A 22,099-nucleotide genomic window follows, 5' to 3' on the forward strand; every position below is an offset into this window, starting at 1 on the left:
GGTATTATATGCTGTGTACACACAGTGCGATTCTGACTAACTTTTTATTACAATTTGACTATATAGTCAAATATCAAATAGAAAGTTAAGGTGCACACACACGGTACAATTTTTTTGACCAATTTCGTTGAAAGACCTTGATGATCAATTTACCTTGAACCCAGTGTCCTGGACGAAAGATGTTGACAAAAGACGAAAGATGAACTATCTAGCTACAACCTTGATGAACAACTGTCGGGTATGCGCATCATCATTCGTCGTTTGTCGCATAAACACAAAGATATTTTTGACCAATATCGTTCAGAAGGGCCAAAATGAACAAAAATGGTCCCAATTGTAGTGTTTATGCACCTTAAGTCAGAATTGCATCATGCTAGCTGCAAATCGATCCAAATTCCATCCCAATGTGCAGCCCCGCGGCATCGAAAGCAGAAATAGACTGTGCAGGCAAGTCTATTTCTGCTAGGTTGAAAGGAGGATGCAGCATGATGCCCATTCTCCACCCACGCCATCCCTCTCTACCTGCCAGGTCCCAGCAGCCGCTAAGTCGCACCGTGTGTACACACCATTAGATTCAAGGGCCCCAACTCCCCACTTGAACTCCCCTTCCAAGCTTCATGAGAGGCTTTTCTGCACCTGCCCTGCACAGCTTATTGGACCCTCTTAGGTCAGGCTTTCCTTAACCCTCTGTCGGGTGCATCTCTGGGACTCCCGGGTTTAAGCGCAGTGTGCCTGACAGGTACCTGTTAGAAAATCCTCATTAGCACCTAATTAACTCAATTCTAACGCTCTTAAAGCGATCAGTGACCTTCTTTAGGATGTACATTCTAGATAACATTCTAAATCTGATTTTAAAAAACACAATTTATTAACCTCAAATCAAGTAAACCAAAAATTACTGATATTTAACACCCGCCACCACATTGCCTTCAGTTTTCATGGCAAATAAATCAAATGAAAATTAAAAGTACGAACAAAACTTGAAATATAGGCACAGTAGGGTCAGTCGCACTCAGAATCACTGTTGGAAAGTTCGGCAGTAGAGGTGCATTGGCACAGTGAAGTGCAAGGTGGGCAAATCATATTTGCAGGGAGCAGGCAGATCGCTATGTGACATTTATAGCGTTCATAATTTGACATCCTTCTGTGACCCATTTCTGCATTACAGGTGCATCTTTGACTTTTTAGAGGTGGAAGTGGGGGATTTCTTTCGATCATCATTTGGGTGCAGTGTGCCTGAGAGGCCACCCTGGACAATCCCACATATTTCCACCACTTTTGTAATTTCCATTTATTAAATGAGCAAAATAAACAATTGTGATGGGCGGAAGTCAGCACTGAGGGTGGAAGTGATGCGGCAGCGTCTAACGCTTCCGTCTGCGCATGTGCAGCCAGCTGAGGGCTATTTAATGCGCTGAAAGCATCCTGTATTGGATTGATGCACTTTTCTTCTGTATTATGGATCCACAAAACAATCCTTCTCCCCCTAAGCCTTTAAGTGCCGTGGAAAGGTAAATCCTTATAGAGGCACTTCTATTATTTACTGCTGGATAGTTTAGTGATTTAAGAGACATACAGGGGTTAAAAAAGAGCTAGATCCCAGACTAGCTTAGACCTGGAATAGGATTCAGAATTACCTATATTGTATGTTGATGACTCAGGGGAGTCCGAGTTAAATTCGGGTGAAATTCCAGAGAAAGACAGGTCATTTAACCTGGAGACTGTAGATTGTCTGCCATCTATGGCTGCAGGGGTAGCAGCTAGGCGTGCGATTTGGCTTTGCAGCTGGTCTGCAGATGTAAACTCTAAGAACCGTTTACTTTCGTTACCCTATGAGGGTTCTCTGCTTTTCGGCAATAAACTCAATTCACTAATCCAGAGGATGTCGTGCGGCAAGTCTGCAAGATTGCCTCAGGTCAGAAGGCCGAAATATAGGAGTCAATCTCCTAAACATTATTTTAGAGAAGCTAGAAGCTATAGGCCTGGAAGGCAATATAATAGATTTGCTGCAGGTTCGTCGAGACAGTTATTTCGCCAGCCTGTCATAAGAGGTCATAGAAGATTCTGACTACAGTCTGGGAAAAGTCCCTCCGGTGTGGGGGAAGGCTGCAGAAGTTTGTAGGACAATGGAAAGACTCTACTCAAGACAGATAGATCCTGTCTGTTCTGACAGGGGATTACTGTATAGAATGCGAGAAGTTTTCTGAAGTCAAGAGATCCAGAGGTGCCAGACGAATTCCAAGCCTTACACCTGATAATTCAGGATCTCATTAAAACAAAGGCAGTGGAACCTGTTCCTTTCAAAGAAAGAAGGAGGGGTTTCTACTTCAAGATGTTCCTGGTTCAAAAATCTTCAGGAGCATTCCGTGCAATTTTGGATCTGACCAGGCATACAAAAGTAATGAAATTTCATATGGAAACCCTAAAATCATTACTAATGGGAATAAAACAGTCAGATTTCATGGCTTCAATAGACTTGAATACATATTTCCATGTAGCTATTTGCAAAAAGACAGAAGATTCCCGAAGTTGCATGTTTTTGGCCATCATCTTCAATTTACTTGCCTCCCATTCGGTCTGTCAGCCTCTCTGAGGATATTCACAAAAGTCCTAGCAAGTCTAATTGCTCACATAAGACTTCAGGGCATAGCAATATGGTCATATCTGGATGATCTTCTGATCTGCGGCAGGACAGAAGAAGTGGATCAGGCAATAGGGAAAACAATCTAGATTTTACAAGCACAAGGATGGTTAAATCAACCGAGAAAAGAGCCAGTTAAGACCATGTCAAAAGCTACTGTAGGCGTCATGATAGACACAGTAAACTATGTAGTCTCCCTTTCGCGGGGCAGGTGCAACAGAACTCATCTTCTGGCAGTAGCGGTGCAGAGACAAAAAGAAACCTCTCTAAGTCAGATTCTTCGCTTACTCGGTATGCTGTCATCCACGATATATATAGTGCCCGGGGCGAGATGGCGGATAAGAATCCTTCAAAAAGAGAAGTCCTACACTTCATAAAGAATGACATAAGCTTAAATTACAATATACAATTAAGTAAAAAGGCAAGGGACTCCCTAAACTGGTGGTTAAGGCCGTAACTGGAAGACAGGAACACCTCTCTTTCTCAACCTCGCTATACAAAATTAATGACAGATGCAAGCTCAATGGGTTGAAAGATGATACAAGGTCCATGGCATTTACAAGTGATGCCCAAACTGCTGCAACAAGGCCCGCTCACTCATCCAGATATCAGAACTCTGAGTTTGACGGCATGGAAAAATTGAGCGGTCAATTCTAGGGAAGAAAGGAGTCTCTGACCAAGTAGCTCAGTTCCTAATAAAGGCAACAAAGAAGGTCACTTCAGAAATTACTATAGGATCTGGAAAAAATTATATCATGGGCTGTGCTTTATCCTGAAGATAACAGGTTCAAAGTTCCTTGCATTTTACAGTTCCTCTGTGAAGGCTTTGAAATGGATCTGGCAGCCTCAACTCTGAGGGTCCAAATTTCTGCATTATCTGTTCTTCTAGATAAAAGGCTGTTGGAAGAGGTCCTGATAGAGATTCTGTCAGGCGATTAATCAACCAATGATTAAATCTCCTTTGGCTCCGTAGGATTTAAATGTAATACTCAACACCCTTATGATTTCACCTTTTGAACCCCTTGAACAGGTAACGCTAAAGTTCTTCACATGGAAGGTAGTCTTTGTGACAGCTATAACTTCCGCTAAAAGGGTTGGCGAGTTACAAGCTCTATGGGCCGTGGAGCAATATCTGAACATTTTTCCAGACAGGGGGGTACAGTCAAAACTAATGCAACCTTTCTCCCGAAAGTGGTCTCCGAATTTCACCTAAACCAAGAGCTGGTATTCTGTCCGAATCCAAAGGATAAAAACTAACAAATCAGTGTTGAACTGCAATTTTACTGGCCATGTTTAGAAAATGACATTAAACCCTTTTGAGTGCCAACCTTGCTGAAAGAGACGCCTGTTCTTTTTTTGGGTGAATTATTTAAACAAACTTCAATTAATGGACCTGGCTGTATTTATATTTATTTATACCAAAAGAACAATGAGCGGCACTGGCAGTTTTAATGGATATATTGAGGATTGCTCACAGCAACTTTGGCACTCAAAGAGTTACAAGCTATTCCCTTTATCTTTCTCCAAAGTTTGATGCAATTCCCATCCCAAAATTACTGGGACTGGTTCCGATCGCCCCACTTTTCCCATGGCACTCGTGCTGAACGAATACACAATACGTGGGACTTACACGCATCAATGCTTATTTTCCTATAGCTTGTTTGCCACACTCTGGTTTCATTTCTGCGTTTGCTACCAATAGCAATGTGCTGCAGCAAATGCCGGCTCTATAGACAGAATTATAAGTAATAGCAGAACACAACACTATCATTCATTGTTACAGGAACAGTCAGTACGTTTATTGCAGAATTTAGTAGGATGCATTTCTTCCCCATTCACCGTTATGACAATAGTTATACTCCCATGATACCACTGCTATTAAGCCAGATATTACAAACAAACCTCTTTAATAAGGACCATGTAAACGTTGGCCATCTGCAGAAGGGTGTGGTATGCGCCTCCGACAGTGGGGATCCCGACAGTCAGTATCCCGACTGCTGGTGCCCCCACAGGGGGTGAGCACAAAGAAGCCCCTTGCAGGCTCGCTGCGGGCCCGGTGGCTCGCTACAGGTTCTATTCTCCCTCTATGGGGGTCGGGGACCCCACAAGAGAGAATAGCCCCTGTATGTCGGTATCCCCCCCTGTCGGAGCACTGGCAGTCAGGATACTGACTGTCGGAGCGTCATCCGGCACCCCTGCACAAATGGAGTATTCCATCTTTCACAAGTAAATCCAGCTGCAGGGTGACTTCCATCTGCCAGCGGCCTGGTATCATCACCCGGTAGAGGTTTGGGTGCTATGCAGGGCAAGGCGGAATTATATTACCAAGCAGCACTTGTTGGGATCTTCTGTGACATATTGTGTACACAGTAATCTCAGTCCCTTTAAGAATAGAAGTCCTCATTTTAACGCATCTTGAATACTCCCCAGGGGTCACTGGCTAATGAAGCGATCGGGCTGTGGATGGGCATCTGCAATACAAGAACATATTATGAGATGTTTCCATATGAGAGCCTATCATTTCTGCCCCAGCCCCACAAGGGGAGCTCCTTGCTGTCCACCATACAGATGGCTGCTCTCAGTTACACTTAAAGCACGTGCAAGTAATGAATAACTTCTGTTATACCCCTTTTATCCCAACAAGCCAAGTAGCACATGGGATTATAGACCCGGCTCCAAGCCAGGTGCGACTCTGCTTGTGATCCCTTTTACACCTGCCTCCCAGGCCGGGCATAATGCTGGGGGGGGGGCTGATGTTACCAGGGGCGGGACTTGGGCCGGCGCTGGGAGATGAGAGCATCTCCCAGTGCATCGATCTGGGTTACTGACGACCCGGGACATTTCAAATGGATGTGTTTAAACCACCTGAAAACCCGGGTTTTGCGTGCTCCCGTGCAAATACCTGGGTTATTTAGGTTGGTGTAAAAGGGATATTATTTATTTACAGTTTCCTATATAGCGCAGCAGATTCCGTTGCGCTTTCCAATAGTAGACAGTGATAAAACAAACTGGGTAACAACATATTATACAAAGATCGTCCCTGCATTATTCATAGTATAGGAGCATTCATTTCCTTATGGCCCATGTATACGGGCTATGGATGCATGGATCCAAGCCCCACAGAGGGGAAGCAGGGATGCCATTCAGCGGCACTAAATCCCTGGCTATATCCATGTAAGTACACCAGCAAGTAACTGGTCATTATGGACAGGACGGGTCTATGTTCTGTTAGATTTTATTTACTTATCTCCACCCAAAAATGAAAACTAAGTTAAAAAATGATATTACTGGGGTGTTCCTCCTGCCAGGTTCTGGTCTGTCCTCGCTAAGTGACGCTACCAAGTTGGGTTTGACGCACATTTTGTAACTTTAAAACAGGAAACTGACTAACCGGACGCCCCCTGCAGATCTGATGGGCAGCAGCCTGCTCAATATAAATGCTGCACATGTTGAGAAACTCTTATCGCAGGCATTAGCTTTGTTTTCTCTGCCTCTCTCTGTCTGGTATTCATATATCAAATAACCAAATAAAAACCTAATGCAGCAATATACAACTTATTCCCTGCATAGCTCCATGTCTGTCATAGAGAGATGTGCAGAGAGCTGTATCCTCACCTTGGGCACGCTGCTCCGCAGGACGCACAGGCGATCTATAGAGGGGACCTGCGGGGACATTTGGAAGGCCGGATAGCTCCCCACTTATGCTTTGATCTGAAATTAGAAGGAAGGTTTGTACCATGAGATCAGAGACACAGAGAAAAAAAATATTTATATTAATTCATTGGGGTTAGAAATATAATCTCCAATTTGATGGTCAGTTTGGATTATGGACCTTATTCAGATCTGATCGCAGTACAAATTTGTTCTCAAAATAGGCAAAACCATGTGCACTGCAGATGTAACAGTTACATTCGGGTGGGGTGTGTTGAAACTGAAATCTAAATTGCAGTGTAAAAATAATGCAGCCAGTATTTACCCTGCACAGAAACAAAATAACTCTCCTAAATCTAACTAACTATCTATACATGTTACCTCTGCCCCACCTGCAGTGCACATGGTTTTGCCCATTTTGAGAACAAATTTGTACTGCAATCAGATCTGAATAAGGGCCTATATTTCATGCAAAGGAAACTGTACAGCAATGTAATGTTACCTATACAGAGATCCTCTTATATAGGAATATCATAGTTCATTCACATCCTCCCTGCATTTCCTTCCTGAACACGTTTTAACTCTTTAAGCTCCCAACAGTACAGCCTGTAAAACATCTTCTCTATCGCCCATAGTTTTGTGAGAACTCTTCTATACCACGAGTTGCCCTATATACCCATAAGAGTACTGCCCACTGCTATTGCTGTGGGCACATCGGCACAGGAATCCTGAATGCAACTGAAAGCCAAATTCCTTAGATTATGGAAGTCAGACAAGCTGAAGTATAGTCCCCTGGCAGGTCACAGGTGAGGAGAGGTCATCACCACCCAGCAACAGAATAAGTCCAAGTACAGGAACACCCTAAAAATTCTGCTTATATCAAACTGAAACCTCACCAGGGAAGGGAAGCTGAGGGACATGAACACAGAGAGAGAAAAAAAATTAAGTTGTTAAACCATTCTTAGTTACATGCCTCTCCTTCAAATGTAACTGCTGCCCGTGGCTCTCTTTCCAATGTAAGCACTACCCATGCCTCTCCTTCCAATGTAACCACTTCCCGTGTCTCTCCTTCCAATGTAAGCACTGCCCATGCCTCTCCTTCCAATGTAAGCATTGCCCATGCCTCTCCTTCCAATGTAACTGCTGCCCGTGGCTCTCCTTCCAATGTAACCGCTTCCTGTGCCTCTCCTTCCAATGTAAGCACTGCCCATGCCTCTCCTTCCAATGTAAGCATTGCCCATGCCTCTCCTTCCAATGTAAGCATTGCCCGTGCCTCTCCTTCCAATGTAACTGCTGCCCGTGGCTCTCCTTCCAATGTAAGCACTGCTCATGCCTCTCCTTCCAATGTAACCGCTTCCCGTGCCTCTCCTTCCAATGTAAGCACTGCCCGTGCCTCTCCTTCCAATGTAACCGCTTCCCGTGCCTCTCCTTCCAATGTAAGCACTGCCCGTGCCTCTCCTTCCAATGTAACCGCTTCCCGTGCCTCTCCTTCCAATGTAACCACTGCCCGTGCCTCTCCTTTCAATGTAACCGCTTCCCGTGCCTCTCCTTCCAATGTAACCACTGCCCGTGCCTCTCCTTCCAATGTAACCACTGCCCGTGCCTCTCCTTCCAATGTAACCACTGCCCGTGCCTCTTCTTCAAATGTAACCACTGCCCGTGCCTCTTCTTCAAATGTAACCACTGCCCGTGCCTCTTCTTCCAATGTAACCACTGCCCGTGCCTCTCCTTCCAATGTAACCACTGCCCGTGTCTCTCCTTCCAATGTAACCACTGCCCATGCCTCTCCTTCCAATGTAACCACTGCCCATGCCTCTCCTTCCAATGTAAGCATTGCCCATGCCTCTCCTTCCAATGTAAGCATTGCCCATGCCTCTCCTTCCAATGTAACTGCTGCCCGTGCCTCTCCTTCCAATGTAACCGCTGCCCATGCCTCTCCTTCCAATGTAACTGCTGCCTGTGCCTCTCCTTCCAATGTAACCGCTTTCCATGCCTCTCCTTCCAATGTAACCACTGCCCATGCCTCTCCTTCCAATGTAACCACTGCTCATGCCTCTCCTTCCAATGTAACCACTGCCCGTGCCTCTTCTTCCAATGTAACCACTGCCCGTGCCTCTCCTTCCAATGTAACCATCACCACAGCGGGTTGGTTACTTGAGTGGGCAGAGAAGAGGTGGTGCTGGGTCAGTGTGACCTCTTACTCATGTCTCTTATGCAAGGTCATTCCTGCCTGGATAGATGGGGACATTTACTTATTGGGGACTGTTATATGCTCCTCGAAAATAACTGATCCGACATAGGAAGATTACCCACCAAATGTCATGTTTTACACATGGAATGTAACTAGTGATTACATATGAGACTCAAGATATCTGCACATAATCTGTTCTACCCCACACATTACTTATTCTCATTGGTCATGTGGCTCACTATCTTGTAAAGGGATTAAATCAAAACCAGCAGTACCAGCAGTTGGGTACCTGATGGTAAGTACTGGGGTTGGGGGCTAGGCATTGGGACAGGAAATCCCAAACTTGGTCCTAAAGGCACTCTAACAGTGCAGGTATAAGTGGGTATATCTAGGCTTCAGCACAACTGGTTAAATCAAAATACTAGGTACTGATTAAGTCACCTTAGGCCTAGATAGAATAAGGAAAGGTTTTCAATGTAATATAATATTGTAGTGTCAGGGCCATAACTAGGGGGGGGGCTGGGGGGTCACGCGCACCGGGCGCTACATGGGTGGGGCGCTGTCGGGCCAGGCAGCGGGGGTCCGGGGACGATGGGAGTAACGTTCCCTTTGTGTTACCTTCTGCATGGCGGCGGGGGGTGATCTCAGCCTTCCCCCGCTGACGGAGACCTCGCTGCTGGAGCTTACCCGCACGCAGCCTGAGCCCGGAACAGACCAACTGCTGCTCTCTCACGGGGGGATCCTGCAGCCGTGCCTATACCTTCCGCAGCCACAAAGGTCCGACATAGAGTGCCACTGCCAGCACGCACACTCCGCTCACTGGCCGGCTCCCTGAGGTACTGACACAGATAGCACACCGCTCAACACATCCGCTAATCCCCTCAAAGCCCGTTCTGTGCACCCCTCGTCGGCGCGTTGTGGGGATGTCCCAGAGCCCTGCGTGCTGCGAGCATCTGCGACGCGCACACGCTTGGTACATCCCGGCAGAGGGGGGGATGGATATGTAACAGTCCTATGCACGGCAGCTGTATAGCAGCTGCATGGCATTTATCTCAGTGGGTTATCGCACCTACGCTGTATCTGCGTCACCCCACATGTACTATGTGAGGAGCACAGCCGTGGGCTGTCTCACTCTATTCTGCTAGTGTACAGCTCTGAGCGGCGCTGTGTACGTCAGGTGATTGATGCTATACACAGGAGAAACTGCGGCAGACACAGCACCGACCCCCTGTATATCCCGTATCATGGACTACTCCACAATCCCCGGACCCCGCTGCACAACAGAGGTATGTGGGCGCAGGTTTCACTCAGCCTCCGGCGCCAGGGGCAAGGCAGTCATTTGCCCCCCAGTCAGTGGGGGGGGAGCAAATGACTGCCTTGCCCCGGGCGCCGGAAACCCTAGTTTCGGCCCTGGTAGTGTACTGCTGCTGGAAGGTGGATATGATTTAGAATATTACTAATTGGACGTTTTTTGTTTTATTGCATTGTGTATTGTAATGTTTATGTATGTTGTGGGTGTGTTTATTTGGATACTTGGCTGATGTAGGGAAACCGGAGACAAATTCCGAGTACACGTTCTCCCCTCAGCTGTCTTACCAGACATTGTGAATGAGCTTGTGTAGGAATACAAGGACAGTTTTCCATTTGTTGCTGGTCATGAACATGTAACCAGACAGCTACTCCAGCCATTTGAAGCGACTTACTTAAATAAATGGGTTGTTAGCAACTATAAAAAGTCATAGGTAGCATCTCTTTAGGGTTCTCTGCCATACTCACCCATCATTCTCTTAGGGGCCAATTTATCATTAAATATTTGTGGCTTAATCACTGTAAACACCCTTGGAGTTCTATGCAGCCTATAAGAGCACTTGGCATACGGCATTGGCTGACTTTCAGTGTACACATATTGTGATAAACCTCCACCTTTAAGGCTCTACTCTGGGACAATGAACCCTGGTTGCTATATACATAATACATTACTCTACAGTCACTCACCCTGCCCAACAGGAGAGCGATATGGAGAAGTAATCAGCGGGCCGGTGGGAACTTCCGGCAGGTCTGCCTCTTCCTCCTGCAGAATCTCATTCAGCTCCTGTTCCAGCTCATCCATGTCCACATCTGGAAGGGGAGAGATAATTTGTGCTACATGTTTCTGTCCACTGACTTTATGCAGTGATCTGACCAAATACTTACTGAGGGCAATTATCATGTGACCAAATAGTGGCATAAACTGCATATTATTCAAAAACATTTGGGTAAAATATCCAGGACAAATGGGTATGATAAAAGGATAATGAACTAGATAGCTCATGCCCATCATACAGGAGCAGGGAAACCCTATGTGAGACACACACTACTTACCAAGGTCACTGGATCCTGCTCTGGACAAAGTCTGGCTGACGTCATCCTGGAGGTCACAGAACTGCAGCAAAAAGCAAAAGTCTGTCAGTCACATTCAGCTCTGTCCATAGCCAAACAGACATTAACAAATGGTATCCAGAAAATGCAATGGAAAAGTACAGTGCTACCCAAATGGTGCTGCCCATAAATAACCCATCAGGAGGTGATCCACACCTGAGGAAGGAGTCTGAGAATCACAGACCTGCAAGCACTAGAACATGTAACCGCCATTGTACTACCTCCTGAATCTGCTCCACTAGACTCTCCGTCTTCTCCAGACTGACATCCTTGAGGGCGGAGCGCAGAGCAGAGACCCCCATCTGGTACGCAGACACTACCTGTAATTGGCAGACAAATACATTCACTCATGAAAGAGGAATAATCGTTTAATTTTAAAAACATGATGCAACCTCCGAAACAGAAAATGGAACGGAACCTATGGTGCGGCCACAAGGCTACTGTTTGCTTTTTCCATGAATGGCATTTTGTGGCTGCAGCAATTGATTCTGCTGTCATTTATCAATACATTAAAAATAGTTACACAACCGTATGGGGCCAACAAGTTCCATAGACCGTACTGAGTGTGTACTGATGTAGTAATCTAGTGCCCGATAGTCGTTACCTTGCGGTCAGTTTCTGCCATTGATATTCTCTCCAGGGTGCTCTGCACAGTGTCCAGCTTGTTCTGCAGCTCAGTCATTCGGCGCTCTGACAGTTTCCTGCGCCGCAGACATCGCAGCGCCTTCCGAGGGAGAGAGAATAGAAACACAGAGAATGAGTGATGCCATCTGGTCTAGAGCTCACAGCAACTTTGCTTTCAGAGGTGAAGCAGTTAGCAACTGTGAGCTTTAGAGGGGCACAGGAGCCCACTTTTCGGCAGGGTAATACTCTTATTGCTCAAAATATTTACCATATATACATAGCTATCGCATGGTGTAAGACTCCAGGGGTGAAATGTAATAGGATGTGAGATTCAGAAAGTGAGAGATTTGGTAAGAAATGGACAGGTTTTTTTTTAAAGCGGCAATCATTTACACTTTAAAATCAAACTGATTTTGCAGTGTAAATGATTGCCGCTTTAAAAAAAACCCTGGAGATTTCTTACCAAATCTCTCACTTTCTGAATCTCACATCCTATTACATTTCACCCCTGGAGTCTTACACCATGCGATAGCTATGTATATATGGTAAATATTTTGAGCAATAAGAGTATTACCCTGCCGAAAAGTGGGCTCCTGTGCCGGGGTCTGCAGGCTTAAAATACTATTGACTATATACTATTTGTCAGTGGTAGCACACCCCTGAATTGAATTTACCTACAATTATAAACAGGGGGCCGATTTGTGATTACATCTAACTTCTAAACACACAGTCTTGTGCGATTGTACCCAATCTCCCTGCCTCCTTAAAATACAATGATCAATACATGAAATAAATCGCCAATATTTATTATATATATATATATATATATATATATATATATATATATATATATATATATATATATATATATATATATATAAAAAATATTTTTTCACCTTTCAGCGGTGCGTAATCACTAGCCTAGGTCTCTGCCACCCTAATAATTATGCATGTCCTGGCCCCTGGTGCAGATATCCTTATTTACCATATACAGTACTTGTCCTAAAATTGGATTGTACTTTGTCACTGCTTTCTTGTTTTTGCTCATTTATTTATTGTAAGGCGTTAAAGATTATTAATAATAATAATAATAATAATAATAATAATAATAATAATAATAATAATAATTTTAAAAAAGCAACCAGCTTGGAGGTAACATTTCATCGCAAGTAAGAATATACCCATTCAAGCTGTATTCATCCATTATTTACTTGTTTTTACTGTTATTATGCTGTTATGAAACTACAAGTCCCATGATGCCCTGCCACAGTTTTGCTATTAGGGAATGCTAAAACAGTGTCCGGGCATGCTGGGATGTGTAGTTTCAAAACAGCTGGAGAGCCACAGGTTGGCTGGGGCTGCCTTATGCGTATCTCCAACACCAGCTACTTGCTCTCTGCAAAGATTACATACACTCAACTTATATGTACAATATCGTAATAAAGATGGAGAATAAAAATGAAACAGTATTTGATAGGAAGACAGCACAGTAGTCACAGCCGAATCTCACCTGCTGCCTATTCCCAGCTCTGTTAAAGATTTTAGCCTCCTCCATCAGTCTATGGACAGAGAACAATGAAAGCAGATTTGTCATTCCATCTTGACATATCTAGTATTATTAGCGCCACACACATTTATAAAACAAATAATAATAATAATAATCAAACACACACACACACCCACCACACTCATGCCGCTCTTCCTCATCCGATTATGTGCAAAATCTCGAGCGCAGCCCAGAGCCAGCAGCAGGGTTGTCCCTGCTGTTATAATAGAACAATGCTAGCTCTGGGCTTGAGCGGCCTTTACATCTGAGAAGGCATTAATACATTTCCTTGGACGTAAACTGCAATACAGAAAGCCAGGAGGACAGTGCCTGATTGGTAAGCTCAGGGCTGCCCCGGGCACATGTTAAGCTCTCCTTTAATAAATTAAACAAGCAGTTAAAACACAACTTTTACTAGCGTTAGTGCAGGAAAAGCACATAATGCTGCTTCATACATGTGCCCCAGTATCAGGTCCATATGTCGACACGTTATGGTCAACATACACCAATGTTCGATATGATTTTTTTTTGTGGACTTCGATCGGGAATGGTAAAGTGTGGTAAAGGCATGCAAGCCATGCGAGGGTGCTTTACACTAATTTGGGGTCCATGTGATGAGCTACAACAGGACATATAAAAAAAAAAAAAGTGAAAACCTCAAAAAAAAAAATATTGGACCTTTCATGTGCCGACGATTTCCGTGTCAATCTTTTGTCTATGTCGACGTTGCCACTCTCGATCCTTTGTCCCATAACTCCCCTAACTGCCCTGTTACAGGCTGTGTATGACTGTTAAAAGCAGATTGGTTGGTACTTTATCTCTCTCCATACCGGACAAACAAGATGCAAGGAGCTTAGAGTCTACTTTGGCTGAATCCCAGCATATTTATGGGGGTACCAAGCCCACAGACATGTGTACAACTTGGCATACTTGTCAATAGCTGCATTTACTGTAGATCCGTACAACCAATGCGGGTGCAATCATGGAGAACTTGCATCTAACAGTGGACACACACAGTGAAGGCGCTGTGACCGGCGCTGCTCACCTGTCTGCTTCCTCGCACACACTCTGCACTTTCTCCGATAGCAGCTTCTCACTCTTCCGTAACTCATAGACACCCAGATCAGTCTCTCCGATGGGGGCCACATGAGCAGCTCCTCCCTGTATAAACTTCACCAGCTATGAGGTCAGAGAATAATCAGCATCAGAACAGGGATAGAGCACGAGAAGGGAGCAGATATACCATGCCAAATATCCAGGTATTGTGCAGTCAGTATGGGAGAGAGAGACTACATTTCCTACATGCTGCAGTAAGCCAGGTGCTGCTAATATTCTTGCGAATGCCGTCATTCTCCCTGGTGTTAGAGACCCTGTGCCAAGCGAGGGACCTGAGGCAGAAGTAACCGTAAATATGCCAACAGGTTGTCCGCTATATGCAGCTGTGAGAGAATAAAGACCACTCTATTTTGAATTCAGATATATTGCAAGGTGTTGGCGGCGCTCACGGAGATAGCAACAAGAATAAAACACCTGTCCACTAATCAACATTTCAAGTTAATAAATCATCATCTTTTGTAGAATACAAAGGGGGAAATTTACTAATATGGGAGTTCTGTTTCAGATGGGATGTTGCTATGGGCAACCAATCAGATACAATCTATTATCTTCTAGAAGGTGCTAAATAAATAAGTACATTCTGATTTATTGCCCACAGCAACATTCCATGTGAACTCCCATCTTAGTAAATTTCGCCCAAAACATGCAGGGAGTCCTCCTGAACTTACTCCATTGTATGCTCATTCAGCATTGTGGCAACATATTGAAACTTTATATTTGGGCCTTGGTTTTTAGGATAATTTTATCTTAAGTTAATATCTTAACTTCTAAAGCTGGTCAAAGAGAAAAACAATATTATTCAAGCTAGTTGGCTGGTTGGTCTGTAATTCAGAACGGATATGCAGACCAGACCTGCGCTAGACGCACCACAGCAGATAGCGACACCCCAGGCAGGAACAGGAACTGCATAGGTTTTGAAAGATGCAGGGTGCTAGATACAACAAACTTGTTTTTATTTTTACTTTGAGAGCCTGTAGTCCAGCAGCAGTGTGAAATCATTTTCCGTTAATTAGTTATTTGGTAATGATAATCTACAATTTCTGATATAAAAATATTACATATAAAAACACCCTACAGAAAAACTACATATTTACATAGGCTATTGCCACCTATCTGGAGATTATTTTAACTTTTGTGCAATTTATGATCGACAAAACACAGTGTTCTGGGACTGAGCAATTGTGCTAGAACTACATATGGTTGGGCTCCAGGTGAACACACTTGGATCGATACATGTCAAGATCTGCTTACACTTGCACCAAGCATATGCTTTGTACAAGAGGTACATAAGAAAACAGGTGTATTGAGGCTTACAGCCAACTCCGCATAGCCTGGATTTCCACCATCACATCTTCAGCCAGCTTAGCCTAGGTGCATTACAATCCGTCTAGTCAGTCACAAGCAGGAACACACTTTATTCTGCAGCATGCACAACTTTACGTCAGCTCCATCTTTTATTGGACAGAAAAGACATGAAGGCCAGCTAAGATTGAGTCGTGTACCTCTGATGTGTAGTCTCTATGCCCCTTACCCTTTCTCCTTCTCTCTGCAGCACACAGATCTTTTTTTCTCTCTGCAGTTGCAGCAGGACCAACTTCAGTGCAGACGGACTCACAATCAGGTCTTTGCAGAGCCCATAGACATCGTCCTCAGACAGCAGGGAGACTGAGCTCAGAGGAGAGGACTGATACCTCTGCAGCACCAGCGCTGCCTGTACCTGGAGAGTGTTACATAATAGGCTGCATTGTATTATAGTATACAGCTAGACCATCAGCACATTGCATTGAATACATTAACCCTTTGAGTGCCAAGTGAATTTGTCAAAATAGGTGTGAAAATTGCCAAGCAAACATTTTTTTATTCATCATAAGGAACCTGTGATGTTTAACTTGCATAGGAAATATAATGTTTTTTTTATGGTTTTAAACACATTTTTTATTTAAATGTATATAACAAATGTGAGCGATGTGGCATTTTTAGCAGAAAGGTTAAGCATCTCTCACAGATAGGGATGCCAATCCCGGGGCATTTTTTTCAATCCCGGAAATCGGGATTGAAAAATGCCCAATCCCAGGATTGGCTTCCCTAACAAGTAAACCCGCCCCGGCAGCCCCGCTAGCCCGCCCCGCATATTTACTTACATGTGTGGTGCGGCCAGGAGAAGGGTTTGTACTGCGAGGTTGGCTGTTTTTTTTAACGAGGAAAAGCCATCCCTCCCGGCTGCTCACCCTATTCTACGTTCCGGGGAAATCCTCGCTGTCAGAGGGTGGCTCGCTGTTTTCATGGCCGCACTGGCCGTTTCCACCTAACCTCAGTAAACAGGCAAGGTGGAAACGGCGAATGGGGGGGGGGGGGGCCTTGAATACTCTGATGGCGAGCTATCGGCACTGCCCGCCATCAGAGGCTCGCCCCCGCATTGGATACTGTCCAAAGAGTTAATGAATTGACATAATGAAACATAAAATAGAAATGATACATTGTTACACAAGCTGCATCTGGTCCAGCACTACTAGTGACCAATATATAAATGAGCCATATATATGTAAGGATACATGGGCAAAGCCTCCCTGCCATTCCTCACTGCTTGCTGCACTTACACTACACTAACCCCTTGTTCTAGTCCAAACTATATTGCTTTTAGAAATGTCACAGTATATTTACTGTACTTATGGGATTGCAAAATACACTGTACTAGTTATATAATAATAATAATAATAATAATAATCATTTTGTTATATATAGTGTTCTTTCTACAACAGGACTCAAGATGCTTATACATATTCCATGTAAGGCACCATGGACATTTTTAGGTGTCAAAAAAAAAAAAAAAAATATATATATATATATATATATATATATATATATATATATATATATATATATATAAATAAATAAAATATATATATATCTATCTATCTATCAGGTGCTGTACATCACAAAGTGTTTGTCTTTAACATTAGTGTAATATCGGATGAACATTTTCAATCATCACATGAGACTCTCACCTACTTGCTGAATCATTATATATACCTTAATCACTTCAGGGACCACAAACGCCTCATCTGGGTTGATCTGCAAACCTAGAACTGTCCCCACGGTCCAGCGTAGAGGTTTGATGACCAGCTGCCTCATGCCCCACGAGATCCAGCCATCCGCAATGCCGGACTTGAAATCTGACTCAATTTGCAGGAGACCCTGTCTGCCACAACAGAATAATAAACGTTTAAATAGGGAGGCAGCAATATATTAGAATGTCCTCCTACCTTTCCCACTGCTTGTTCTGTCTCCACCTCTGTACAAGGCTCCTTATCTTCTCGCACTACGCTTTTTCCTCAGTGAGTTAATCACACTTTGGTTACCCATATCACCTGTACTGTAATGATACCCATATGTATATTTCCACATCCTCTCCCATATCATCTGTCTCCATCTCCACTTGTATTATGCAAAGTTTAATTAATCTCAACATTTCTAAAGCCAGTCATTGGGGGAAAGTTAATAAGATAATCAGGAACTACTTCTCATTTTTTAGCACCTTCAAGAAGATAATAGATAGTATCTGATTGGTTGCCCATAGCAACATCTCATGTGAAATACATTTCACATCTTAGTAAATTTCCCCCATTGTCTTTCCCCCTCCAATATAACCTCTGTAGACCTCTCCCTCTCCTCTGTCCCATGTATAGGTGTCATCCTCCATTTTTTTTATACCCTTTACATAGAATTTGATGGTAGATAAGAACCACATGGCACTCTCCCATTACAACCAATTCCTATTCCAATACCTGTTCATTCTAGCACCCTTCATCTTTCAAAACCTGTGCAGTTCCTCTTCCCTACTAGAAGCAGCACTGCAGAGAGCGACACCAAGGCAGGAAGAGGAACTGCATGGGTTCTGAAAGATGCAGGGTGCTAGAATGCACACTAAACACTGTCACTTCCTATACATATTATTTCCTTTCTCATCCAAGACACCACTAGAATTGCTATATAAGCAATATGTCTCACCATGGCTACTTTAATCTACTCCTCTCTGGCCTGCTGAACCCCCACCTTACCCTTCTTCAGTCTCCTCTGACTCCACTGCCCACTTTATATTACTCTAAAGCATGGGTCTTCAAACTGTGGCCCTCCAGATGTTGTGAAACTACATGTTTCAACATGCATTGCCACATTTTTTCCTATAAGAGCATGCCAAAACTGTCAGGGCATGCTGGGACATGTAGTTCCACAACATCTGGAAGGCCACAGTTTGAAGACCCATGCTCTAAAGCTTCTAATGTGGGAATGTTGCCCATAGCAACCAATCACATTTTATCAGTTTCTACAAAGCAACAGAGAAATGATAGCTCAAATTTGATTGATTGCTATGGGTAACATTCCCATATTGTACTCCAAAGTCTCTCTATTGGCTTTCTGTCCCCTATGATATCAAATTCAAAACTTTTCTTACTCAGGGCCAGATGTACTAAGCTTGAAAAGTGATAAAATGAAGAGTGATAAACCACCAGCCAGTAGAACACTACTCCTAACTTATCAAATGCCCCCTGTAGTCAAACGTATAATACTTTCAGACCGCAAATGCCGTGTCGCACACGGGATTAGGACACGGGTCCCATCCCCAGAGCAACACGGCAATGCGGTCTGAAAGTTCCGACACCGACACGGCATATTGCCGAGACGGTGACATCACATGGGGCGGAGCTGGGCGGCTGCGCATCATCGGGGGCTCGGGAGGAGGCAGTACTTGGAGCTGACAGTGCTGCCTCCTCCATACTGTGAACGGGACACGGGTCGCTCGACCCAGGCACCCGTTCACACTGCACTTGACATGGGTCATAGCCGTGTTCAACCCTGGTCATTACCAGGGTTGAACACCCGTGTTGCTCGACCCGTGGTGGCCTTTTCAGACCGCACCTTGACCTATGTTGGGGCCGTACGAACACGGCAATAACCCGGGTCTAGAGTGCGGTCTGAAAGCGGTATAAACTGGCATCCAGCCTCCCAGCTTTTAAATGCCCCTTAAAGCTAATTTTCTTTATTAAAGCCCAACACTGATCCCACAAACTGTAGCCACTACACCACACAATCCCTCCTCCTTATATTTGTGTTCAGTCTTATCCCCCTATAGAATTTAAGAAAATAATGATAGAGAGACGAGAGAGAGAGATAATCCTCATAAAGTTTCAGGAGTACTACTGCTTCTACAGGCATAGCAACCTACAGGTTAGAAAGTGCACAGGCAGCAGGCAGTGCTATCCTGGGTAGAAGGTAACGCTCTAGAATTAGTCAAGTCTGTGATAGCCACCACTTGGTATTCACCTAAGCATTTCCCCCATTACTGTTCCCAAACCCAGAGCGGTGCAGCCCTTGCGGGAGAAATCGGTCTGTAGTTGGCGTAGTGTGACCGTGAGTAGTCTGTGATCCTTGGCGTGTTTAACTATCAGCGGGATCCAAAAAGCCATTTTACTGTCCCAATCAGCGCTGTCCACATCCCTTGTCTGTTTAAAGGCAGAGAACAAAAATGACATCCGTTCATCATCTTCCCAGTCTAAGGGATAAGGAGGCGCCATCGTAATCCTAGATCGAGGGGTGAACCTAAAGAGTAAAAAAAAAAAAATATTTGTTTTATTTAGACAAAAAACTCAAACTATCATTAGAAATTATCTGTAGTGTTTCCAGCTTTGAAAACCCATGCAGTTCCTCTTCCCTGAATGGGGTGTCGCTGTCTGCTGTAGTGCTTCTAGCACAGTGTGGTCTGTATATCAGCACTGATATGCAAACCAGACCTGTGCTAGAAACACCACTACAGACAGCGACACCCCAGGCTGGGTTTTCAAAGCTGGCAGGTGCTAGAATGAACACTATATCTGTATTACTTGATAAGCACTGGTAAGTCAAGGAAAGCACCTGGAAGGTCAATAAAGGCACCATAATAGCCTTACGGGGGGGGGGTTCACTGAGCTAATTGCTGCATGCGCATCTTTGAACTGTGCCATCACTATGCATAGGTTTGCTCAAACAATACCCTTTTCACACCTAAATCCCGAGTCCGTTCCGGGTTTCAAGCTCCCCAACCCCCTTTGGTTATTCACAGGTCATTGCCTTTACACTCTACCCATGTCTGCCCTGTATGTCACTCCCTTGAAGCGGGCCTCTGCATACCCAACCAGTTGAAGCTGGTGTCTACATACCCAGCTTTGACGTGAACACCGGGTCAAATTATACCCCTTTCACACCAGCCTAAATTCCCAGGTTGGGACCGGGAACAACCCGCAACTAGTGCTGGTGTGAAAGGTTCCAGGGACAAATTCCAGGGTTCATTTCCCAGCATTTCAACCCTGCTATGTAGCAGGGTTGCTCCTGGGTCCTTCCCGGACTACTGGCTGGTGTGAAAGGTGCAGGGACATGTCCCTCCTTCCGGGTTGCCTCTGTTAATGCTGATTTGTTAGCAGGGCAACTTCCTGTTGTGGTGGACGCTCACAGACACGCCCAGAGGCAGCATACAGCGTGCAGGGAGACACTGTGCATGTTCTGTGGCACCACAGACCCCAGAAGTGAGTTTTAACCCTTGACAGCCTGAAAGCCAAAAATGTCTGCCTCAGCAATCATACAGCATACAGGAAGACACTGTGCAAGCTCTGTGGCACAACAGACCCCAGCAGTGCTATTTCACCCCTGAAAGCCTGCAAAGGCCCGCCCTCCCTTTATCCCTCTCCCTAATTACCTCATCTTTGTGGGCCTAAAAAATGCCATTTTCAATGATATAAATGCAGGCTCATCCCGGGTTCAGCGTGAAAGGTGCCGACCCGGGTTGTCCTTGCTTCAAAAGCATGTATGAATGGGTCCCAACCCGGTAATGTCCCTGGAATTTAATTCCCGGGTTGGTCTCTGCATTTCTGGTGTGAAAGGGGTATGCTTATCCAGATCGGTCCTGTGAATCACCCTGGTCTTGACCAAGGTTACCAAACTCGGGTTGAACCTTTAACACTGAACAGGACGCCAGTTTGCTGATCCTGCCAATATTTCTAGTCAAAGACTGATTGTGAAAGGGGTATACGCACAAGCTCCATCTGAAATCAGATGGGCCTTTGGGTAAATAAACAGTACAGCACATGATTCTAGCTACATGCTAAAGGTAGCTTTTGTGTAACTAAACTGTTGCCACCCATACTGTGGCAAAAGGAGTTATGACTGAGATTTGTAGGGCTCTGCGCCATCCATACATGTGTGTAATGGAAACATAGCATGTCCAAGACTAAAATAACATTTTGTAACATCCATTAAATAAATAGACTTAATTTTAGTGACAAGTGCCAGTGTCTGGCCATGGGGTAGGCTAGTAGAAGCATGCGGTGGCCAAGAGACCTTACCTGGGCAACAGGTGTCTTTATCGGTGGGCTATAGGACACTGGCAGGCTGATGAGCAACATGAATTTCCCAGGGGCACTGGTCCTGCCAGCAATGTCCTGCTCACTGTGCCTGTGCCCCTGTAGAATTACTCCAGATGCTGGGTTCTAGTGAGTCCAAGAGACAATGACTATTCCAAACAATCTAGGTGTTCCCAGGAGGAGGAGAATCCGGTGTACGAGTGCTGGAGAGAGACAGAGAGGGGAGAATGACAGCTGCCAATATTCTACATTATACCTCTCTCCTGTTCCTCGGTGGCAGCATAGGGCAGGTACACAGAGGGCATATACTACAGGAGGGTGACAAAAGAATAGTGTATAATAAACACAACAATGCACAGCCCCCGCCCCAAAGAATTGCAACTTCTACTTTCCGACGTTTGATACTTCCCGGACACCGTCAGACAGCAGGAGCACAGAGACTGAGACAGAGCGTCACCATTGCTCAGTCTCGCACTCTCGCCCTCTGCCGGATATCAGGCGGCACTGCGCTCCGAGCGATG

General features: G+C 44.7%; 1 protein-coding gene across 1 annotated transcript; it reads right to left on the reverse strand.

Annotated features, from left to right (window-relative positions):
- Positions 1–4,411: 4,411 nt before the first annotated feature.
- CHMP7 (charged multivesicular body protein 7) lies at positions 4,412–22,013 on the reverse strand. Its single transcript, XM_083184855.1, has 12 exons — positions 21,561–22,013; positions 19,510–19,785; positions 17,218–17,386; positions 15,719–15,904; positions 14,117–14,250; positions 13,036–13,084; positions 11,506–11,625; positions 11,123–11,221; positions 10,845–10,905; positions 10,479–10,601; positions 6,257–6,352; positions 4,412–5,112 (listed from the first exon to the last, which is right to left on the reverse strand). Exons 2-12 carry the CDS (start codon positions 19,758–19,760, stop codon positions 5,075–5,077), a joined length of 1,326 nt encoding a protein of 441 aa, XP_083040981.1. The 5' UTR covers positions 19,761–19,785; positions 21,561–22,013; the 3' UTR covers positions 4,412–5,074.
- Positions 22,014–22,099: the final 86 nt, after the last annotated feature.

The sequence above is a fragment of the Crinia signifera genome, chromosome 4, assembly GCF_055691185.1.
Source record: "Crinia signifera chromosome 4, ASM5569118v1, whole genome shotgun sequence".
Classification (NCBI taxonomy): Eukaryota; Metazoa; Chordata; class Amphibia; order Anura; family Myobatrachidae; genus Crinia; species Crinia signifera.